Below are 24,020 nucleotides of genomic sequence, written 5' to 3'. Positions count from 1 at the left end.
ACTATACACTACACTATACACTACACATTTGGCTCTATGGAGGCCTGTCGTTAAGCGGATTAGTCGTTAACAGGGCTGGTCGTTAAGACGAGTTCTGCTGTAATATATTAGAAGCTCGCATATATTTGCTATGAATATCAGATGCATTAAGGTTTGCAAAATACATTCTGTGAAATGAAGTGCACCAAGGGAATTCACATTCATAGAACAGGAAACTAATTCTACTCTTTGGTTCTTTCGGTAAAGTCACGTAGGTATAAAATAAAATCAAGAAGGAAACTACGGTAATTGTGTCGGAATATATGTCATATTTAGTAAAAAGTAGAGGATGATAATAGCACTGACAAAGCAGTACCAAATTGGGTTGCAATAAACAACAATGGGATAGCAGGAGAACAGAATGATGATTTTTTTTGTTACTTGAACTTTTGTTTATAGTTTTGATGTTCATATGGTTGTCTTGTACAGTGTCTTGAGATGCTCTTTGGACACTTAACCGATGTCACTGTTAAAACCGAGCGACTCCTGGAATGACTGATATAGAGTAATCTCACGTGGAGATGTTTACTCTCAATTCCTCCCCCTCTGCTCACGTCAGCTGAGCCACGTCAGCAGCTCGGAGGGGGACGAGGAGGACGAAGAGGAGGAGGACGAGGAGGAAGAGGAGGACGAAGCGGAGGATGAGGAGGAGGACGAGGAAGACGACGAGGTGGAGATGGAGGTGCAGGGCTCCGAGCCCACGGACTCGGCCGGGGAGGGGAGCGACGATAGCAGCTCTGGCGGGCAAGGCCCACGTCGCTCGGGGAGGCTCGCACGCTCAACCCGCGGCTCCACGCGGGCCCTAGCCGCCGCTGCCGCCGCCGCTGCCACCAGCGCCAACAACAGCGCCAACACAACCGGCAACGCCACCAGCGCCGCACCGGGAGAAGGTGCGAAGCAGCAGCAGCAGCAGCAGCAGCACCGACACCGGCAGTACCATTCTGAATGTCCGCCGCTTGGAGGAACTGTTACGGAGTGATGTAGGGGGGAGGTCCCGTGTCTGCTGTGCAGCAGCTGCGGGATCTGGCGGAGGGTAGAAAGCGTTGGCGAGGGGCGGTGGCATCAACGGCTTTTGTCCGTTGTTCATTTTTCTGAGTAACTGCAGTCGCACCTCGCCCAATGCTGTTTTATCGAACTGTGCACGGCTTGCTTATTAAGAGCTTTGTCTTCCGGAACACGGGGGTGATGTTTTGGTTCTACGCGGTTTGACGCCGCTAAGATTCTCATCTCTGCGTTGACGAGTAGTGCGCGGTCCGCTTGTAGATTCTGCGGATCAATATGTTGTTGCCATATTTTCTCCCCGTCACTCTCATGCGGTGCGAGACTCCACACGTCACCAGCATCCCGTCATACCGCTGCTAATGTCGGGTATCGAGCCAAACCTCGCACCAGGGTTCCTCAACGAATGCATAAGGTCGCACTCATTACGCACCAAGTGCTTGCCACAAATGAACCACAATACCTTGCTGATCTCGTCAAGGAGCATGAACCATCGTCACGCGAACTCCATCGAACAGCCGCATCGCGCGCGTTCAGATGCGCTTCTGCGGCTGTCTGGAACGTTCTTCCTACCGTAATTGGGAAGCTGCCGGAGCTATGCACTATTATATTATCTAGATTGACAAATTCCATTTTTTTTTCGAACTGCTCTTTGTGTTTGGTTTGTTGTCGTTCCCCCGCACCTCCGATTAGCACGGTTGGCTACGTACGGTGCGAAAGAAGTTCAACATACATGCATTTTGGCCATAGGCGTAGAGCTTACACTAAAATCGCTCATGCGCTGAGAATCAACAGGCTGATGAACTCTTTCTCACACAAAGAGGTCCCTTTGTGAGCTTTTGAAAAAATGCTGCTGACGTCGGAACGATCCTCAAGGATTTCGACAAAAAAAAACACAAGTGAGACTCCGGGGGACATGTTCTAATCAAGAAAAACACCGATGCGCATTAAAAAATTGTCAACGTACGTACACACATCCCGTGCGCATAGTCTGCCTCGCGTACACCTTTCAGCTCTCCAGCCGGCTCGCTCTTTCGTCTGCCGTCTCAGCACTCTGCTGAAATGCTCCCAGAGGTCTCTCCAGCTGACCCTGATGACCATGGAGAGGGTCCCTCAACTCAACACCCCCCCCACACCAACCTCCGATTAGCACGTTTGGTTACGTACGGTGCGAGGGGTTGAACATACGCGTACATGTTCACCTTCGTCATCGGCATCACCGTTCATCGTGAGCAAAAGAAAATGTTGCAGTTTCACTTTTTAAAAAAAAAAATGTAACATCCCAATTTGATTTGATTTACCACGTCTGTTATGTTAATTTTTTTAATGCGAGAGATAACAAGGGTAGGAAGTCGTGTACAATTATAATATAACCAAATAGGGAGCGGGTGATAATGTAAAAGCCAGGAAAGCAAAGCCAATTTTACCCGTGAGGTTTATTATTTTAGCCAGGAGAACGGCAGTACAGCCAAAATGTAGGCTCGACATGTTCTGTGACAATGAGAGAGTGTTTCCCCGTAGCGCGCTTTTGGCAGATGCTGCCGTTTCCTCCTCTGCGCAAACGCTCGTTAATTGTCCGGTAACGCCTTAATTAATAGGGGACCGCAGAGCTCGGGAAAATTGTTGGCGCTGGCTCGTCGTTCTCTCGCGCCTCTCCAGTCGTTCCCTCGCCTACGAGAGCGAGCAAAGGCTGTGGTGCGTCACAGAGTCGGAATTGTTACGACTGGTGTCTCCATTCCACCGACGAACTGTGCCCGCAGAGTTACGGAGGCACTCAAGGAGGGTGGTGTGGTCTGCGGTGGCGAGAGCAGCGGAAGATAGGACGGAGCCCATTTGCCACGTAGGAGGAGCGGTTTAATTCGGGATAGCCTTTGGAGAAAACCGGAATTGTGCTTGGGTCACGGAGACCATTGAGGGAGTTAATTCGTGATGTGTTTATTATTCTATTCTTTTCTTGCGTGTGGCAATACGTAAGAACCCCTCTGAACGGCCACCGCTGTTAGCGACTGAATCGCTTAGCGATGGACCTCCATAGAGCCCAATCTGTAGTGTATAGTAGTAGAGTGTATAGTCGTGTATAGTATTGTATTGCAGTGTATGGCAGTGTATAGTAGTGTTGTGTATAGTAGTGTAAAGTAGAACCTCTCTTCACGACCACCGCTGTTAGCGACTGAATCTCTTAACGACGGGCCTCCATACAGCTCAGTGTGTAGTGTATAGTGTAGCGTATAGTAGTGTGGTGTATAGTCGTGTATAGTATGTATTGCAGTGTATGGCAGTGTATAGTGTTGTGTATAGTAGTGTAGAGTAGAAACTGTCTTCACGACCACCACTGTTAACAACTAATCGCTTAACGGCAGGCCTCCATAGAGCTCAGTGTGTAGTGTATTGTAGTGGAGTGTATAGTGTAGTGTATAGTAGTGTGGTGCCTCCATAGAGCCCAGTGTGTAGTGTATAGTAGTGTAGAGTGTATAGTGTCGTCTATAGTAGTATATAGTGTCGTGTATAGTAGTGTATAGTGTAGTGTATAGTAGTGTAGAGTGTATAGTGTAGTGTATAGTGTAGTGTATAGTAGTGTATAGTGTAGTGTATAGTAGTGTATAGTGTCGTGTATGGTAGTGTATAGTGTAGTGTATAGTAGTGTATAGTGTCGTGTATGGTAGTGTAGAGTGTATAGTGTCGTGTATAGTAGTGTATAGTGTAGTGTATAGTAGTGTATAGTGTCGTGTATGGTAGTGTATAGTGTAGTGTATAGTAGTGTATAGTGTAGTGTATAGTGTAGTGTATAGTAGTGTAGAGTGTATAGTGTCGTGTATAGTAGTGTATAGTGTAGTGTATAGTGGTGTATAGTAGTGTGTAGTGTATAGTGTAGTGTTTATTGTAGTGTATAATAGTGTGGTGCCTCCATAGAGCCCAGTGTGTTCGCTTACCGACCATTCCCCTGTTCACGACGGGCTATTGTAGGTACAGTAAATATTTATTAGTGCATTTATTAACCATATTTCTTTTAATATCATGTGTTTATAACGTTGTTTGTATCTTTATGCATTGATATACATTGTTTAAATATTATAAAGTAATTTTTTTGGGTGAAAAAGGGTAACCCTTTAACGTGTATTAGCTTAGTGACCAAATCACTTCATGACCAGTTTCGTGGAAACCAGTTACCGTCGTTAAGAGCAGGGGTTCTGCTGCACGATCAGGAGCTAGATGCCAAAGTTGAAGTCTACTCGCCGCGAGAGGGCTTCAGGAGAGAGTTTGTGTAGTTTTTGATATTTCACCTCCGTTAAGCCCGTCGATGTTCGAGATTCCAGGCGACGGTTAAACCAGTCTTTTCTGGGATGTGTAAGCCAGGAGGTGTGATGTTTGGCTCTTGGGACGAGGTGGATTATTCTGGGCTCCTGCGTTCCATTCTATTCGCCTCTATTCGCCGGCGGCGTTCTCTTCCCGATCTAGGGCGGTGACAGCAGCAGCGCGATCCCAGAAAGGGGATCGGAACTTGAGTTGGCGGCGAGTACCGTTGTTGAGGTCTTGTCTGATGAGTAGGTGCTGGTCGTTGGCAAGAAAACGTGTCCACTCCCCTGCAGTTTTGCGCAAATGTCTCTGCGGATATCTGGTGGCATAATGTTCACCAGAACAGGGATCCCCAGGGGATTGGCGTCGGTTTCAGTGCTCCGGTTACGATGCTAGTCGCGTTATTTAATTGTGCATCCGGCAGTTCTGTGTACGAGCTCCCCCGGACCAGGTGACTCTGCCACTGAGTAGATCAGTGAGAGGGGCGGCAGGTGGCAGCGCATCGGCCGAGGCGCCCGCCAGGGCGTTAACCTGCAAGTTTCTGCAGCAGGGTGATTCTCGATTTGGTAGTTTCACCGATCTGTTTCACGCGGGGCTTGAAGGTCAGGCTTCTCCCCATGTGATAACCCCCGAGGGCAGTGGTTTTTAACCCGGGGTGCACGCGCCCCTTGGGGGGAGCGGCGAGATGCCCTTTCTGGAGGTGCGAAACATGGCCAGATGTTTTTTAGAAGGGAAATCATCGAAACACAAATTAGGCACGGGCACGTAAAGTACAACTTACTTTGTCTCATCAAACCCTGTGTGTTTAGTAACATTGTACTTTTTTTTTTACGATTGAGAACCGAAGGGGCGCAGGGCTGCCGTAAAGGTTAAGAACCACTGCTCTATGGTATCCTGAAGTGGGACCATAGCGCACTTTTTGGTTACAACGCATCGAGGGTGAGTGGAATGTGCAGGGCTGTTGGGGATTGTATCGGAAGGGGAACGTGTCTCGTGCCGACGACCATTCCTCGAGTTTATGTCCTGCTTCCTCATTTTCTGAGTGGCCGCATTTTGGAAACACGTCCCCCGAGTATGGAATGGCCGTCACCACCTCTGGCAGCAGCCACTCGTCCGGCTATGTAAGTGGGTGACATCGATAGCCACCGCATACTCAAGGAAACTATATATTTTTTATTTTACCAGGTAGGGCCCACTGAGTTATGTAGCTCTTTTTCAGAAGCGACCTGGCCACAAATGACAACGAAGTGGTTTATCACGTGGAAATTTATAGTAGGCAAATACTCTAAACGCATGTCCATTCTAAATGTGGAGAGAAAAACCAGAGGACCCGGAGAAAAATGCACGCGACCACGGGGAGAACTTGCAAACTTCAAATATACAGCAGCAGGCGTCAGGGTTGGGATCGAACCCACGACCTCTTGCATACCAGGCGAGGTAGTTAACATCTACACCACCGCGGCGCCAATGAGGATGGTGAAGGCAACAACAGTCTGTCCGCAGCAGCTATGACCGGTTCGGAATCCGGGTCGTTTGGGAGGCAGTTGGGGATCGATGATGGGTGAAAGTCTCTGCAAGTGTGGCTCGTTCCTTCAACCTGGAGGAGAAGGGATATTGCCCGGTAGCTGGCGGGCGAGTCTTGTGGCTATCCGTGTTTCGGATTGGCGATAACTTTGGCTTGCTTCCCGTTCTTTTGGATTTTTACCTTTCCAGGTTCTTTAGGAATCCAGGACACAGGCCACCGAATTCCGGTGCCATGTTGGGCTTTGTGGCTCCCGAGGGCTGCCCCCAAACTTGAGCGGCAGCATGTGGGGCGTTGCTAGATCCGTTGTTCGCGGTCGGTGACTCAATGTGACGGGGGGGGTAGTTTTGTTTCCGGACCAGCTCGTTGTTTGGTCAGCTTGTCCACTGGTGCCTTTGGACAGGACAGCAGCGCGTGGGAAGCCGCAGGATTCGCCGGGGATCTCGGTGGTCAAGTTGGTTCCGTGTGAGGAACATTATGAAAAATAGGAATAGTTTTTTACTCTTTCTGGCAATAAAAAAAATGGTGTTAAGATGTTGACGCACCAAATCGAAACCATTTGCAAGGAAGCAAGTCCGCATTAACCACACGTACTTGTGGTAAAGCGTGCAAACAAACATGCTCCGATAATTTCTGCGTTGTCTTTGAAACTGATTGGCCTCCACCAGAGACGGCCTTCTTTATGGCCTTGTCTCACCACCAGTGTCAGACCAGAGAACGCCAAAAGGCGGACAGTACAAAGGCAATGCAAGTATCAGAGCATTTATCGTTCGGGTTGAGCAGTATTAGTTGCACAGCAAGTGGGAAAGGGCTGCCCCCAGCTCTGTGAGCCAGAGGTCACCTGAAAGGATTTCAGAGATGGTTCTGCGGTGTCCGCTTCCGCGCGATGTGTCTTCACGTGCAAGGTGTGGAATCCTCGGTGGGTGACCTTAATGGGGAGTCTGCCTCATTACGCGATGCCGACAGCACAGCAGGATGAAGTTGAAGGAAAGAGTTGGAAATATATTCGTAAAAAAAACGTCGTTAGTAATATCATGAACAGGTGACGGGCATGTGAGCCCGTGGTTGATGATACGATCGGACAGGGTAACCCTCGGTTGCGTTTCTATAAAAGCGGATTTTTATAAATGTTTGTTGCAACAACATGCGGGCGCCGTAAGCCAGACCGAGAAGTTCCAACAGCAAGATACGTAAAAACATCCGCAAGCATTCATCACGGCGTGGCGGAACCGCGTAAAAGGCGCGTGGGGGGGGGGGTGGGGGGCGGCGAAGGTGACAATTAAAATGGGGGAGGGGGGGAGAAGAGACTGGGAGTGGGAGGAGAACAATAACCAGCACACTAAGGGAGAGCGGGGGGGGGGGGGTAAAGTGGGGTAAGTTGTGTTTCTTGACATTGACTCTCGCTTGCCTGTCTCTGCCGTCTCATGCGTGCGTGCGTGTGTGTGTGTGTGTGCGCGTGGCGGCTGTGGCGAGCAGCGGGGCGGGAACCGGCGCCGTACCCCACGAGGAGCAGGGGGGGCCACGGCGTCCCCCTGCGCCGGCTCGCCATTGCCGCCGGCACCGCGGGCCTCACCGACGGCGCTCGTGCGACGGGCGGCCTGCGGCGCGCGCGCTCCTCTGGCTCCGAGTCGGAGCACACGGCCACGGAGCACGCCGACCGCGGTGCGAACTCGTGCACACGTGCACGCACGGACGCACGGACGACGGCGGCGATGACGGCGACAACAGCCGCCGCTCCCCACAAAGTGGCGGTGGTGTCACCAGGCTAGGTGCACTTTGAGGCCACGTGAAGTGTTGAAGGCTCGTTGTTGACGGGAGTTCACGGGACAGACCCCAGGTGCCATGGGTTGACTGACTGGACGTCTGAACCTTATGGCGGGACCCCCCCGGGGCCCGAATAAACGGAAGCAAAAATTGCAATTGATTAATTTATTTTTCGGTTTAAAGCTTTCGTGACTGCAAGGATTCATCTTCTTTGATTCTTTCGGTACAGTCACGTAGAATGAGAATAAAATAAATTGATAAAATAAAATAACGCAATAAAATTCTCACGACGTTTCGGCCACAACCCAAGCGGCCTTCATCAGGTGAAGGGACGAGACTGTCTGGAGGACAGCGCTGTCCTCCAGAAAGAACCAAAGAAGATAATTAATTTATTTTTGGCGATTCCGTCTCACCACGCACGTCAACGCCGCGACCCACCAGAAACCGATCCTCTCGTTCTTCACCAAGCGCCCGTCGTTGCCAAAATTGCCGCGGTCATAAACACAGAAACTCTCTTAAAACTTTGATTAGCGCATCGCGTAGAGCTCGTCGGGAGGAATAGATTGCCGCATCGTTCGCCTTAAACAGACATAAAATGACTTGGCAACGCAGTTTGTGCGAGAGCCGGGTGCTTATGGAAGCCCTGGGTACCACCACAAGGTTGATCTGTGAAAAATAGCTTTGTAGCTTGCAAGTAGGCAGACACACACAGACACAGAGAGACAGACAGACAAACATTGACTTGTATTTATTAGATAGGATTCCTCCGGTAGAAATAAATGTTCCGATTTTGATTGAGATGACCAGCAGATTGTTGTGAAGGCGTTGCTCCTCCTCCACCCTCCGCTGTTGTTGGAGGGTGACTGCCTCCAACCGCCCGGTAGTAGCGTCCTTCATGATCCTCCTCCATACATACAAATAGAACAACAGCGATGTCACCGCGGCACCTGTTGCTTGGCTAGGAGCACTTTGAGGCCACGTGAGGTGTCGACGGATTGCCGACAGAAGGTCACGGGACAGACCCGGATGCCTTGGGTTGACTGATTGAGACGACTGGCAGATGCACCACCTGTGCCCCCTACTGTGCAAGCGCAAGCATGCAACGCACACATACACACGCGGACGTGCACAACACACACACACACACACGTGCGACACACAAAAACACGGCCACACACAAACCACGCTCAAGAAACTTGTGCCCAATCGCGCACAAACGCAGGCGCTCGCCTGGACAAACCAGCAAAAACACGCGCGCTTACCGACACATAAACACACAAACACGCGAGCTCGTGCTCTCGGGCAACCACTTGCACGAGCGCACATCGGGCAAACGGCGCGCGCCTAACAGCCACGCTCGTGACACACAAACGTCCACACAGGGCAAAAGCACTCGCTAAGTCACCCAAACGCGTTATACAGCTTGCGCAAAGAGTTAATTCATTATTGTCCCTCCCCGCACCTGATCCCCCGTCGCTTTGCCACTTCCCCTTTCGCAAGTCCCCTCATTTTGTGTCTTGTGATGCAGTCGCGTTTAGAAGGCAGCGGAGGGCAGTGCGGCGTACCGTACTCGCGTGCTCTAAGAGCCGTGCTCCCCGTGTCTCCCCCCGTGTTTCTCCCCCCGCGTCTCTCCTCCCCGTGTCTCCCCCCCCCGCCGTAGACGAGTCTCCCCCGCGCACCCCCACGGGGAACGCCCCGTCCTCCGACTCGGAGCTGGACGTGTCGAGCGGCCCGGCGTCGCGCGCCGCCAGCGGAGACCGCGACGCCGACTCGGGCAGCGAGCGCGGCGGCGGCGGCGGCGACGCCGGGGCCGGCGCCGGCTCCGGCTCTGCCGCGGGCGGCGCGGGAAAGGCCGCCGGTTCCTCCTCGTCTTCCTCCTCCTCGGCCGCCGCCGCCGCCGCCAACGCCGCCCCCGCCGTCAAGACGACGCCGGCGCGACCGCCGCCCCGCAAGCGGGCGCGCCGGCAGGGCCACCAGCGGCAGAGCGCAGAGGACGGGATGGCGGACGGGACCGCTAAGCCCGACGGCGGCGGCGGTGGCGGGGATGCAGCCGTGGGCGCGACCCGCGTTCCCCGTGCCAGCTGTCCAACGCCGGGATGCGACTCCCTTGGTGAGTGGCAGGAGGGCGAGGGGGTTAGAGGGTGAGCGGTGACGGTGTGGGGGCGTGAGTGGTGAGGGCTGAGAGGATGAGTGGTGTGAGGTGTTCAGGGCGTGACAAGGTAAGGGTTAGGGAGGGAGCGGGCGATGGTTTTGGGAGTCCCTTGTTTGTGTGAGTGGTGAGGGGTGGTTTTCTGGGTTGTGTTGTTCTTGGCTCAGATGTGTTGCATAGTTCCACTTTTTTCCAACGTAGTTTGGCTTTCCTAGGTCATGCCGACCACAGCTGTGGCAGCGGTCGTGATGGAATGCTTCAATAAAAACAAAGCAATTGCAGAATGCTCTCGAAAAAGGGAGAACCCGCTCCAAATAACCGATGCGCAAGTGAAAACAAACTCGCTCGTGAACCCTGCACTCGGGTGATGCCGCCTGGTCATCACGGCGAAGTGCGGCGTTTTTGACTGCAACACGCACCCTTCGAAAAAAAATCTTCGCGATTTGTGTGAACGTTTTACTCGGTGGTGCCGCGCCTTGGCAGGTCACCTCGCGGGGAAGTCCGAGCGGCATTTCTCAACCGTTGCCTGCCCCCTCTACCACAACATGACTGCCGAGGAGTGCAGGGTAAGCGACCCGTCATCTCGACAACGGCTCCCTCCACCACTGTTTATTTTTTTATTCCGTTTGTTTTGCTTGCCATGGTGGCTAGGAGATGTTACTACCCCGCCTGGTATACAGGAGGTTGTGGGTTCCATCCCGACCCTTGACGCCTGCTACAGTGAGGGAAAAAAAGTATTTGATCCCCTGCTGATTTTGTACCGTTTGCCCACTGACAAAGAAATGATCAGTCTATAATTTTCATGGTAGGTTTTTTTGAACAGTGAGAGACAGAATAACAACAAGAAAATCCAGAAAAACGCATGTCAAAAATGTTATAAATTGATTTGCATTTTAATGAGGGAAATAAGTATTTGACCCCCTCTCAATCGGAAAGATTTCTGGCTCCCAGGAGGAGGCCGAGGGGTCGGTCACAGGGATTGTGGTTGCCAGGGGGCGTGGGGCTCCGAGGGACGCCTAGGAAGGGGGGCTCGCTCGGGGGGCTCTGCCGGCAGGGACCCCATCGGAAGGGGGGCTTCGCTAGGGAGCTTTGATAGAGGGTTGGCGCCAGAGGGAGGGTGCTGCCACGCGTTGTCTCGGCGTATGTTCCCGCAGCCGACTTGCCTCATGCCGGTGTTCCTCGGTGAAGTCAAAAGCAGCCCAGGGTTGCCTCGTTAACTCGGCAAATGCTTCCCGATAAACACTAAATGTGGAGGAAGTCCCACGGGCCAGGGCTCGGCAATCAAAGAACCATGGGAGCCGTTTTTTGTTTGGTATTGCGTGACAAAAAGAATTGATATTTCAAGAGCCGCAGTGCGCGCGAGTACGAGACGGTGGGCCTTAAATAAATAACGTCCCGAAGACGGTTCCTTGAAGAGGCGTGCTCAGCACCAGAGCCGCAGGTTTGCCGACCGCCCTCCCCTTACCGCGGGCGGATGGAGACTAAATGTTACTTCTCGACGGCGACGGAACGAACGTCGCCTCTCTCTCTACATTGTCGGTTCCCACCCACGTTTGCGCGCCTTTGACCGTTGGGGGGGGGGGTTGGTGGCCGTGTGACTCGTGCCGTCAGTTGCGAGCAGGGCGGTACGAGAAGGAGCTGGCGGAGCAGGAGCTGGCCGATCAGCAGGACGAAAATCGACACACGACCCGGCACGGAGTGAGTTCACGGCCTCCCCCCCCCACCCCACCCCCCCGCGGGCTCGCGGGCGTTCGTTGCTCCATCCTCATCGTCACCGTCATCTTTTACTCTTTCGTACCCCCGCCACCTCCCGTGCAGTGGCGGTCGAGGCAGCAGCAGAACAAACAGGCGTTGGGGATGATGAACTAAAGCTAAACATTTTATTTTACGAGGTAAAGTTCCAACCGAGCTGTGTACCCCCTTTTCAGACGCGACCTGGCCGCAAGTGATAGCTCAACGAAGTGGCTTATCGTTTACGTGGAAATTTATAACAGTAGCCAAGTACTCTTAAACACACGTTGATTCTCAATGTGGAGGGAAAAACCGGAGGGCTCTGAGAGAAAATTAACGCGACCACTACGAGAGAGACAAGCAAAACTCCAAACTTACAAGCGTCAGGTTCGAGATCAAACCCACGACCTCCTGCATACCAGGAAAGGTAGTTAACATCTCGCCACCGTGGCGCCCGATGACAGCGGCAGCCAACCGACAACACTGGGCTGACAAGACGTCCACCGTGTAGACGGAGCATTGCTGTGGATGAAGTGTCGTGGCAGGTGACAAAAACAAAAGACAACGCTCATGGCCAACGCCAGCGACGATGCCAAGGAGATTGTGGCATGCTTCAGATATTTTGTATGGCCACGTTTCCCGTATCTGCCATTGTTTCCCTTGCTTCTCCAGCTGTTTTGCGGCGACCCGACTTGACGATCGCAACTCTGCCCTTTGCGACCTCCCCACAAACACTCCTCTCCAGATTTAAACCCGCCGCTGTCAGGCTGCTCACCCGTAAACGGGACCACGTCCCCCGTACTCTTGATCCCGTTCGCCGGCTCGCGATTCCATCCCGGAGCAAATTCAAGACGGCGCTCGGCATCCTCAGGATCCTCCATGGGCTCGGCCCTTGTCTCACTCTGCCCTCTATCATCGCACTCAGACCCCCCTCCGCGCACTCTCCTACCTCTCATCACTACTCCACTCCGCGCACGCTCCTACCTCTCATCACTACTCCACTCCGCGCACTCTCCTACCTCTCATCACTACTCCACTCCGCGCACTCTCCTACCTCTCACCACTACTCCACTCCGCGCACTCTCCTACCTCTCATCACTACTCCACTCCGCGCACTCTCCTACCTCTCATCACTACTCCACTCCGCGCACTCTCCTACCTCTCATCACTACTCCACTCCGCGCACTCTCCTACCTCTCCCCTCTCATCACTACTCCACTCCATGCACGCTCCTACCTCTCATCTCTACTCCACTCCGCGCACGCTCCTACCTCTCATCACTACTCCACTCCGCGCACTCTCCTACCTCTCATCACTACTCCACTCCGCGCACTCTCCTACCTCTCCCCTCTCATCACTACTCCACTCCGTGCACGCTCCTACCTCTCATCTCTACTCCACTCCGCGCACGCTCCTACCTCTCATCACTACTCCACTCCGCGCACGCTCCTACCTCTCATCACTACTCCACTCCGTGCACGCTCCTACCTCTCATCACTACTCCACTCCGTGCACGCTCCTACCTCTCTTATATCAGTTTAACACGTAGGCTTTCGCGACCAATATCCATAATACAGGTTTTTTCGGGTTAGATTGCTTCAATAGAAGAGCACACAAGTGATGTCATCACATCCACCCCTCTTTTTAAGGAACGAAACAGGAGGATTTCTCAACAAATCTGTCTGTCGCCTGATGAAGCTAGCTTTAATTACTGGCAAAACGTCGTACTCAGATTGTACATGTTGTGGCTTTGCTCTCCAACACACAACTGGTGGTGCTGTACTCGTGACGAATTGGCCACGTTCTGTTTACGTGACAAACCTTACTAATTGGCTGTGTGGGGTGGTGGCGGGCTCTCCTAAATCATCGCACTTTAACCCCCCTCCACGCACTCTCCTACCTCTCCCTTCTCATCACCACTCCACTCCGTGCACTCTCCTACCTCTCTATCATTGCACTGCCCCCCCCTCCATGCGCTCTTTCCGCTCCGGCAACGAAGTTTTTCCATGGAAGCCTCCAGTCATCCTTTGCTCGGTGGGAAGTCGCTCATTCTCCCCTGCTGCCCCCCACAGTCTGGAACTCCTTACCCCCAGCCGTCCGTGCTTCTAACCCTTCGCAGCTGGTTCAAGTCTTGGCTCAGGACCTTTTTTCTCTGCCTATGGCTGGGCCGGCTTTTCTGCTTTTTTTCCGTCGAATAAATCAACGGAGCCCTCTTGTTGCTGTGCAGCGTCTTGGAGCCAGCAGATGGCAGCAGTCATCCAACAGGAAGCCCGAACAGAGGCAACCTGGAACAGTTTAAAGCCCTGTTACGTCACGATGCCACGCGAGGGGTCCCCACGTCTGCACACACACACACCACGTGACAACACGTGGCTGGCATGCCGTGGCCGGCCAGCATGCGCCAGTGTTTGAACCGCTGATAAATATGGTTGAAAAATCCCCCGCTCTCAAGTCAGTTCAGATGATTTATTTATAATGCAGGAGGAATCTGATGAGCTATAAAGCTCTTTTTAACAGATGTTCAGTAGGGGCACGGGGTAAGAACGTCACAACAACAAACAGTACAACGACACGATTGTAGTACAAGAAAGGTCAACAAATCACCCAAACACAAACAACAACAACTAAACCATCCCCATCCTTCCAGGTAAAGCCCACTGAGGCATTAATTTATTTTCCAGAAGTGACCTGGCCACAAATGATAGCTCAACAAAGTGTTTTATCAAGAGTCAAGTGACACTTTCTTGAGGTTAGGAGTTAATATTTATATATGCTGCTTGGAATGCCTTGAACATCTGATAGTTGAATTTTGATTTAAAGCTTTCGTGACTGCAGGGATTCATATTCTTGGTTCTTTCGGTAAAGTCACGTAGAAGGGAAACAAAATAATAAAAATATAAAACAATAAAATTCTCACGACGTTTCGACTGCAACACAAGCAATCATCAGGTGTGAAAACCACAGCAAGAAAATTTGAAAAAAGTGGCGGTTTTTTTTAACGTTAGCACCACGGAGAGCGATTTGGCAGTTATTCAGACAGAAAAGAGGAGGGGGGAGATGAAAATAATGGGCGCGGTCTGAAAGCCACCGTAAGCGTGAACAATCAATTAAGACACGAAATGTTTTTTTATTGTTTTATTGTTTCACTTCTACGTGACTTTACCGAAAGAACCAAGAATATCTGATAGTTGCTTCGGTGTAACATGCGCGACTTATTTGGCATTGCGCTAACAGCCCCACATCACTGTAACGAAGCTGCTCGACTTAAACTGGCTATAATAGTTGCTCGCTGACAGCACGTGTCCCAGCAAGTCTTTTAAAACGAAGCTGAGGTCAATGTTTTTGTGTGAGTTTGTGAATATGCGTGTGTGTGTGTGTGTGCATGGCCGGGTGTGGTGCTATCCACCCACCTCCTCGTGTTCCAAAGTGCCGGCCTTCATAGGTGCTACTCGCTAACAGCACTTTCCCCAAAAGTATGTTAGACTATATGGGGGATCTTTGTCTTGTGACTGTGGGCGTGTTGTGTGCTAGTGGGGAGCGGTAGTGTAGCGGTTAGCGTGCTGCGCTATGAACCCAGCTACACGGGTTTGATTCACGCTCACGGCCAACACCCAGTGACGATTATCTGAACCGGTCCTGGGCCTCCCCTAGGTCGACTCAGTCTCAAATGAATACCTGGTGCGGTGTGTAAACATTGCACTGGGGAGACAAAGGCGGTCGGGCGTGGTGCTGGCCACCCACCCCCTCGTTGACCATTCTGGCCTTCATAAGTGCTCGCTTGCAGTACTTGCCCCTACAGTTAAGGCTATACGGGGGATCTTTATCTTTGTTATGTGCTTGTCTTTGTGTGTGTGGGTTTCTGTGTGTGTGTCTTTGTGCATTGTGTGATTATCTGTGTGTGTGTGTGTGTATGCTTGTATGTGTTTCTGTGCATGCATGCGCCTGCCTGCCTGTGTATGTGTGTGTGTGCTTGTGCCAGCGTGCAGTGTGTGATGTGGGTCCGCACATGTAATATGGGAGGCACTGCGGTTTGCACGCTGCTCTACAAACCCGGCGAACTCACGCCCAACACCAGCGACGATTATTTGAGCCCTTTCTGAGCCTTTCCTAGGTCGGCTCGGCTTCAAACGAGTACGCGGTGCAGTATCCAAAACATCGCCACTGGGTGAGACGAAGGCAGCCGGGCGTTGTGCTGGCCACCCCCTCACCACCGCCCGCCTGGTGTGCCACGCCCCGCACTTTATATGTGCCGCTACTTGCCAACAGCACTTGCCGCGAAAATCTCTTTGAGGCTATGGGGGGCGGGGGGGGGGGAATCTTTTGTCTTCTTTGATGTGCAGGGCCCAACGGAGAAACAGCTGCGCTATCGAGAAAAAGTCACCGAGCTACGCAAGAATCGGAACGCGGGGCCAACGGAGGAGCAGAAGCAGAAGTACATTGTGAGTGGATCCATTTTTCCCTCCTGTTTGTTCCGGGTTCCTAGGAGAGGAGGCTCCCTTACAGCGCAGTCGTGCGCTATCGCACAGCAGGCATATCGTCAGCCCGTCGACGCCTTTGTCTCCCCGTTCAACTTTGCTGTCATTTGTCTATGGATGTCTCTGACCATCTTTCTTATCACTACGACTGTCTGTCCGTCTGTCTGCCTGCATGTCTGGCATCTGTCGCAATGTGTCTCTGTCTGTCAATTGGCTTGTCGGGCTTTCTCTCCGCGTGACTGTCTTACTGCGTGTGCAACTGTTTTTATCTGTGTCTGTGACCGTCCGTCTGAACGCCCGCCTGTCTGTAGCGATTGTTCGTCTCTTGTCTGTACGACCGGCTCCTCTGTGCGTCTCTCTGTGTGTGCGGCTGTATGTCTCCACAATTGTTACTCTCTCGCTCTCTCTCTCCGTGCAACAGTTTGTCTGCGTGTGGCTTCTTCCCTGCTACCCTTGCAATAGCGAACTCCCTCCCCTGCGCGTGTTCAATCTCAGGCTCAACATCTTCCTCTTGTCCTCCACTTGTAACTAAATATCAGTTCTCTAGTACAGTATATATAGGTACTCTTATTATTATTATGTACATGATGCGCATGTCAAACGGTGTTTTGTGTGGGGAGCGGTAGCGTAACAGCGTGCTACGCTACGAGGCCGGCGACCCGAGTTCGATTCCCGCTGAGGGCCAGCACCAGTGATGATTATCTGAACCGGTCCCGGGCCTTCCCGAGGTCGACTCGGCCTCAAATTAGTACCTGGTGCAGTGCATAAACATCAGTACTGGGGAGACAAAGGCGGCCGGGCGTGGTAATGACCACCCTTCCTTCATTTGTGGGCAGGTCACTTCTGCAAAACATCGACATAGCTCAGTGGGCCTTGCCTGGTTAAAACATTATTTCGTTTTTTTTAGTTTACTCGTGTGCCGTTTTGGCGTTCATAGGTGCTCGCTAACGGCACTTGCCCCAAGAGTCTGTTAAGGCTATCGTGGGTATCTTTGTCTTTTGTATGGCGCTTTCTAAATCAACTTTGTCATTGTTTTTGCTGCTGCTGGGTGGCTCTGTCCGTGTGTCTGCTGTGCCTGCTGTGCCCGCTGTGCCCGCTCTGCCCACTGTGTCCGTGTGTCCGCTGTGCCCGCTGTGTCCGCTGTGCCCGTGTGTCCGCTGTGCCCGCTCTGCCCGCTCTGCCCGCTCTGCCCGCTGTGCCCGCTGTGTCCGCTGTGCCCGCTGTGCCCGCTGTGCCCGCTGTGTCCGCTGTGCCCGCTGTGCCCACTGTGTCCGTGTGTCCGCTGTGCCCGCTGTGCCCGCTGTGCCCGCTGTGTCCGCTGTGCCCGCTGTGTCCGCTGTGCCCGCTGTGCCCGCTGTGTCCGTGTGTCCGCTGTGCCCGCTGTGCCCGCTGTGCCCGCTGTGTCCGTGTGCCCGCTGTGCCCACTGTGTCCGCTGTGCCCACTGTGTCCGTGTGCCCTTTGTGCCCGCTGTGCCCGCTGTGCCCGCTCTGCCCGCTCTGCCCACTGTGTTCGTGTGCCCGCTGTGCCCGCTGTGCCCGCTGTGCCCGCTGTGCCGCGTCCCAGGAGCACCGGCAGACGCACGCCATGAGCCGAGAGCCGCTCCTCGACGGGCTGACGTCGCCGTACGACCTGGAGCTGTTCCGGCGAGCGCAGACACGCGCCTGCCTGGACATGGTTGGGCACGCACGCACGCACACACGTAATGCCTGCTTGTGTGTGTGTGCAGTGTGCGTGCGTCTGCAACTGCTTGTGTGTGCTTTGCAGTATGTGAATAACCACCACGGGAGCACAATGGTGGTGAGATGTTATATCCCTCGCCAGGTATACAGGAGGTCGTGGGTTCAATCCCGACGGACACCTGCATATTTGGAGTTTACGTGTTCTTCTCTGGGTTCTCCGGTTTTCTCCACCATGTTTGAAATCGACGTGCGTTTAAACCAGTGGTTCTTCACCGGGGGTACGAGACGTGCCAGATTCTTTTAGAAGGTTAAATCGTCGAAACGCATGAAGCACGTGCACGTAAGCACAACTACTTTGTTACATCAAACCCTATGTATTAATTAATAAATAAATTTTACGATTGAGAACCAAAGAGGTGCATGGCTTCAGTAAAGGTTAAGAACCACTGGTTTATATTAGTTCGCTACTGCTTTAAATTTATATATACGCATAATTGTATTTGTTTTACACCCATAGCAGCATGGAACATCGCAGAGCGCAGTTTATTTTTTTAAGCCAACGGGATTGTTATGGTACCTGTCTCTGTGCGGCAGAAAATCAATACATCATCCGGTCCACAAGTGGGCAATAGTCTGCCAGCCAGCAGAGCTATGTTGGGATTTGATCTTTTGTGCAGATTTCAGTACAGTTTTCAAATGTGTGGACAATCACGCTGGCACTCTTTTTCGAGCAAAAGCGCGAGGTCTTCAACCTGTACTGCAACGCAGATGGCACGTATTCACGTGCGTGTGTGTGTGTGTGTGTGTTTGTGCGGCATTAACCGGGGCAGCCCTTGTAGTTGAACCGCAGACCTGCACTGCAACAAGCGGCAAACACGCTACCACCCGGTCGTGTTACGGCGTGTGCGAAGCTCAGCCTGGGAGCGGCAGCGTCACGGTTAGCGCGCCGCACTACGAACCCGGCGGCCCGAGTTCGAATCCCGCGCATGGCCAACAGCGGTGACGATTATCTAAACCAGTTCTGGGCCTTCCCTAGGTCGACTCGGCCTCAATCGAGTACCTGGTGTAGGGGTGTTTGAACATCGCCACTCGGGAGACAAAGGCGGTCGGGCGTGGTGCTGGGCCACCCACCGCCTCGAGTACCGTGCCGTTCTTCATAGGTTCTGCTCGCTAACAGCACTTGGCCCAACAGTCTGAAGGCTTTACGGGGGATCTTTTTATTTGTGTGTGTGTGTGTGTGGATACAAGCAGGGAGATGTAAAGACGAGCTGAGGTTTTATTGCATTATGGTACAGCGTGGATTTTTGTCGCGTTTAAACGCGAGCGCATCTCAAGATGCCGTGTTTAAACCTCTGCCTCCCCCCCCCGCCATCAAACCCCCCGCTACCTCTCACACCCCCCACACACCCCCCCCCCCCCCCCCCGCTACCACCCCGCGGCAGGAGCAGATGCACCTGCGCGGGGCCGCGTGCGACGGCGACGGCGCGCTGCCGGGGGCGGCCGTGGTGGGGGCGTGCCTCGAGGCCGGCATCCGCACCATCGTGTTTGGGCGCTACGAGCTCGACACGTGGTACCACTCGCCCTACCCCGAGGAGTACACGCGCCTGGGCAAGCTCTACGTCTGCGAGTTCTGCCTCAAGTACATGAAGAGCCCCACCATCCTGCGCAGGCACATGGTGAGCGGGCGGCGTCGTTGGCGTAGCCAGTCCCAGCAGTGGTGCTCGACAGGCGGGACCCCTGGGAGGGGGGGGGGGGGGGGCGGTCCCGTGGCAATGTCCAAGGGGGGGTTGCGCGAGTTTATTTATACGTGTGAAATCATATCGGAGGCGTGAGAGTCATTGGTGAATGATTACGTACTGTATGAATCTGCCAATATGAAATGACTACGGTTGAATGTAAATCCACGTGGTAACCTTGAACGATATATAAGAGGCCTTTCTGAACTCGCTGATCGTTAACAGCGCGGTTACCAAGGGTAACCGGCAAGCACGAGCAATTTACGTCATGCATGCCGAGTGTCCGTTGAAATGTTTTTATTCGCTTGCAGTTACTTAGCTCGTTAGTAGGATACCTCGCAAAATGGACAATTGGATTAAAATGTTGACGTTCATTATTCATACATTTATTTCTCAGAACCATGTTGGGTCAGGCGAGGGGGTTACTCGGTTGAAACACATTTTAACAAGGGCGGTACAGGAGCCAAAAAAGGTTAATAACCACTGATTTATAGGAACTACTTGTATATTGAACTTTCTATCGTACCATAAGTAGCCAACCGTGATATTCGGAGGTGTGGGGGTCTAGACAACAAACTAAACACAGAAAAGCTATTCACAAGCCATTAATTTTCAATCTAGATTATTTAAAATTGCATCGCTGCAGTTGCATTCTAATATCAGAAGGAAGAGCAGTTTAACACGTAGGCTTTCGCGACCAATAATATCCATAATCTTGTTTTTTTTGGTTAGATCGCATAAATATAAATGTGTCGCTAAACCCGCCACCACCTAACACAGCCAATTAGCAAGGATTGTCACGTAAACAAACGTGCCAATTAGTTATTCGTTCAGCACACCGGTGTGTTGGAGAGTAAACCCAATAGAACATTTACAATTCGAGTACCGTGGCGTTCCGCTGGTGATTACAACAACAACCAGCATCATCAGGCGATATCCATAATTGTGGAGAATTCCTCCTGTTTCGGTCTTAAATAGAGGGAGTAAAGGTGATGTCATCACTGTGGGCCGGTTGGGTGCGAAGACCAGAGAGGGGGACATGTAGTCATGTAAGTTACAGTGGATCATGTTCATCTGTATATATAAAAGGGAAATCTGTGAATGTGTGTGTCTGTTCAAAATGTTTAACGTACTTCCCTACATGAAATTTGCCATGTGGGTACTTTCCAGACTGTACACCATGCAAAAATTCTAAAAATAGACTTTTGTATATTTTTTTTGGGGGGGGGTGGGGGAGCAATAATGCTGCATATATTTTGCACGGCAAGTGAGCTGTGACGTCACATCTTTGTCATGTCACCCGCACGCGGCAGCGTCACGCAGTGTGCCTGCTGACGTCACGCATCCCACCTTCCGCGTAGGCCGTGTGTTAATCCAAGACAAGAATCCAAGTCCCGGGCGAAGCCGGGTAGCGAAGCTAGTCTGAGAATATGCCGTGCCTCATATTGGTTGGGTCATTCACAGTTGGTCAACGTACATAATGTTTGTGTATTATGTTGATCTGAGAGTATGCAGAGACTATGCGGTTCCCATTATTGGCTGCTCACAGTTCATCAACGTATAATGGAATGCTTATTTTTTTTAGTTTGGCAGCAGCTATGTGCACGTTAAGTCGTAGTTAATCGACGTAAAGGCATGCAATTTAAACAGTCTATTACTTGATAATATGCTTCCAAGCAGCGCTAAGCCTGTAGCTATCAGAAGGGTTCACAGTATTTTTTTTATTTCTCTCAATTACAATAGATTATCTAATTAGTCTTAGCCAGTGGTAAGTAGTTTTACACAAAACTTCAACAATATCAAAATAAATGTGATGTCCTTGTTGGCACGCGTGTTCTGCAACTGCCGATAGTTGTGTTTGGTGTTCTTTTAGTCTCTGACCAACATAGCATTTGCCACAGGAGCAATTAATCCGGTACACACCTGTTTGTTTGCTTCGGTAATTCATCAATAGTACCAGATATTAGTTTTTGTTTTTTTATGTGCCGTGCCAAATCTCACTCGGATGTTTTAAAAAAAAAATCTGGCAAGTTTATCAGTTATTCCCGCGATGTACGATAATTGAATCTCTTTAATTACTTGACCAATTTCAACATTTGCGCACAAACTACAGTTGTTTACTCTTTGGACCACAGTTTTGGTTGCATGGCCACAATTGCGCGGCTGTGCATTGTGTAAAATGCATCTACAGTAAAACCCTTGGATTGCGAGTAACTTGGTCTGCGAGTGTTTTGCAGGACGAGCATGAATTTTAAGTAAATATTAATTTGATAAACGAGCGAGGTCTTGCAATACGAGCAGTACGTATAGACGCTTTGCCTGCCGAGCGTCACGTGATCACAACTGATATACGAGTGCTTTGATATACGAGTGCCCTTGGATTACAAACACGTTTCCGGAACGAATTATGCTCGCAATCCAAGGTTTTGCTGTTTATGGGTTTTCATGAATCTCTATGGGTCTCTGTGTTTACTCTATGGTCCACAGTTTGGGTTGCATGGCCTCTATCGCACCACCTTGGCTTTTGTCTTTTAATTTTCCCACTGTACGAAGTAGGCGTGCGCATCGGTCTGTTTATCATTCTAAATGTAAAATGTTATTTTCTTTCTCCGCTTTGTCTCTGGCCAGGCCAAGTGCGTTTGGAAGCACCCGCCGGGGGATGAGATCTACCGGAACGGCACCGTGTCCGTCTTCGAAGTGGACGGCAAAAAGAACAAGGTGGCGTAGGCGAGCACGCGCGGAGATTTCGGAGCCGTTAGGGCAGTGTCCTTCACTCATTTTCAGAGGGGCCCGGCCACTTTCGCCGATAAGACACCGTCAGCGTCAGGGCCGTCGTCACACCATTTGAAACCATTAGCGGTTCGACAGCAGCAGCACGATGATGATGATGATGGGGCGTTTTCACATTTATGTATTGTTGGGGGCCGCACGTCAGCGGCTGCATTAAAGGGCACCAGGGGGCCGCCAGCGGCGTGCGGGCTTTGCAATAAAGAACACCGAGTTAGGGGCATTTCCCACTTGGCTGTTCTTCACCCGCCAAATTGTTTACGCACGAACCAAACACCCGCGTATGGGGAACAGCTCGAAGAGCAACCACCCAGATGTCGGTGGCACACAGCACCCACCGCCTGGAGGAGGTGGTGGATTATTTATACATGATTACTACCGCTGCTACGCTCGTTTACCCAGCAAAGCGGAACGGAGTCTCAAGGCTCTCAGTACGGTCAAATAACCCCCCAGGACCCCCCCCCCCCCACTCCTCCATGAGCCTCATCCAGCAGTGGAGTGACTAAAAGGGCTGAACACGTGCACTGGGCTTCCTCCCCCCTTCTCCCAAGTGCGTAGTTTGTACGGGCGGGTTGTACGTGCGTTGAACTTCCTTCGCACTGGACGAGGCCGACCGTGCTAATCGGAGGTGCAGGTTAAGCGTGGATAACGTTTATCTTAATAGTTTTTTTTTATTTTGCCTCCCCCAATTTATTCCGGTTGTGCTTTTCTTTGGCGTCGTGGCCCGTGACGAAGATTCCATTCAGCGATCCATTAAGAGCGTTGCGCTGTGCGTTTGTGTGTTTGTCGGGGAGTGGACGTGAATGATCCTTCCCCCGCACCTCCGATTAGCACGGTTGGCTACCTACGGTGTGCGAAAGAAGTTCAACGTACGTACATGCATACATTTTACGAGACTTCTGAAAAAACTATTTTCAGGTGGCCTTTTCTCTCCTTCATGATTCTAAAGATGTAATTCTGAACTGCTGTTAAACGGTCACATCCAGTGCAGAATCAAACTTGATGGGGGGGGGGCGGGGGGTGGGGAGTTCTTTGTGCAGTCCGTGGTGTCTGGGCTGAGACCATCCACTCCCGGCCCGTTTTCTCGTCCCAGTTTCATCACTGGCTGCTGTCAGGATTCGAACCCATGGTCTCAACGGTGGCCATGAGTGCTCTGACCTCTGAGTCACTCAGCCACTCCGTGAGCTGCTTTAATTTTTAATGCACATCTGTGTTTTAAAAAAATTAGAACATGTCCCCGGAGTCTCGCTTTTTTTTGTCAGAATCCTGGAGGATCGGTCCGACGTCAGCAGTATTTTCAAGAGCTCACACGGGGACCTCTTTGTTTTTCTCCCCTGTCGCACCGCCCGTGTCAGATAGAGTTCATCAGCCTGTTGATTCTCAGCGCGTCAGCGATTTTAGTGTAAGCTCTACACCTATAACCAAATGCATTGTATGTTGAACTTCTTTCGCACCGTACGTAGCCAATCGTGCTAATCGGAGGTGTGGGGGAAGGACAACAAACTAAACACAACAAGTTTTCAATCTGGATGATTTAAAAGTGCATAGCTCCAGTGGCTTCCAAATATTTTAATGAAGAGCATTCCAGACCGCCGCAGAAGCGCATCTTCGTTCGATGGCCGAGCCAAAAGCCGCTGCTGCGATGATGACCAGAGTTCACGTGACGATGTTTTATGCTCCTTGACGAGATCACCAAGGTATTGTGGTTCATTTGTGGCAAGCACTTTGTGTGTTATGAGCCCGACCTGACAATGTTTTCGTTTGGCAACCAGAAGCCAATGCAGCTCAGCGAGCACTTGGACGGACACGTTCGGATCCTGCAGTACCCGTCACAACACGTGCCA

At 51.7% G+C, this 24,020-nt stretch overlaps 1 protein-coding gene across 3 annotated transcripts in view; it reads left to right on the top strand.

The window, feature by feature from the left end:
• The window catches only part of LOC116954679 (histone acetyltransferase KAT7-like), a 49,855-nt gene that overhangs the window by 4,229 nt on the left and 21,606 nt on the right, over positions 1–24,020 (top strand). For 2 of the 3 annotated variants that reach the window (XM_076052502.1, XM_032975378.2), the window contains exons 2-10: positions 599–929; positions 7,331–7,516; positions 9,279–9,728; positions 10,251–10,333; positions 11,379–11,465; positions 15,839–15,937; positions 17,538–17,648; positions 19,096–19,329; positions 22,018–22,107. In XM_076052502.1, coding sequence (XP_075908617.1) covers positions 599–929; positions 7,331–7,516; positions 9,279–9,728; positions 10,251–10,333; positions 11,379–11,465; positions 15,839–15,937; positions 17,538–17,648; positions 19,096–19,329; positions 22,018–22,107 — 1,671 coding nt within the window. The remainder of the gene's footprint in view (positions 1–598; positions 930–7,330; positions 7,517–9,278; positions 9,729–10,250; positions 10,334–11,378; positions 11,466–15,838; positions 15,938–17,537; positions 17,649–19,095; positions 19,330–22,017; positions 22,108–24,020) is intronic. The other variant, XM_076052501.1, reaches the window with a different exon arrangement.

Source organism: Petromyzon marinus, chromosome 56 (assembly GCF_048934315.1).
Source record: "Petromyzon marinus isolate PM22_M1 ecotype Great Lakes invasive population chromosome 56, UKy_Petmar_22M1.pri1.0, whole genome shotgun sequence".
NCBI lineage: Eukaryota > Metazoa > Chordata > Hyperoartia > Petromyzontiformes > Petromyzontidae > Petromyzon > Petromyzon marinus.
Note: the sequence above shows the minus strand (reverse complement) of the source record. Positions and strands in the feature narration are given on the sequence as shown.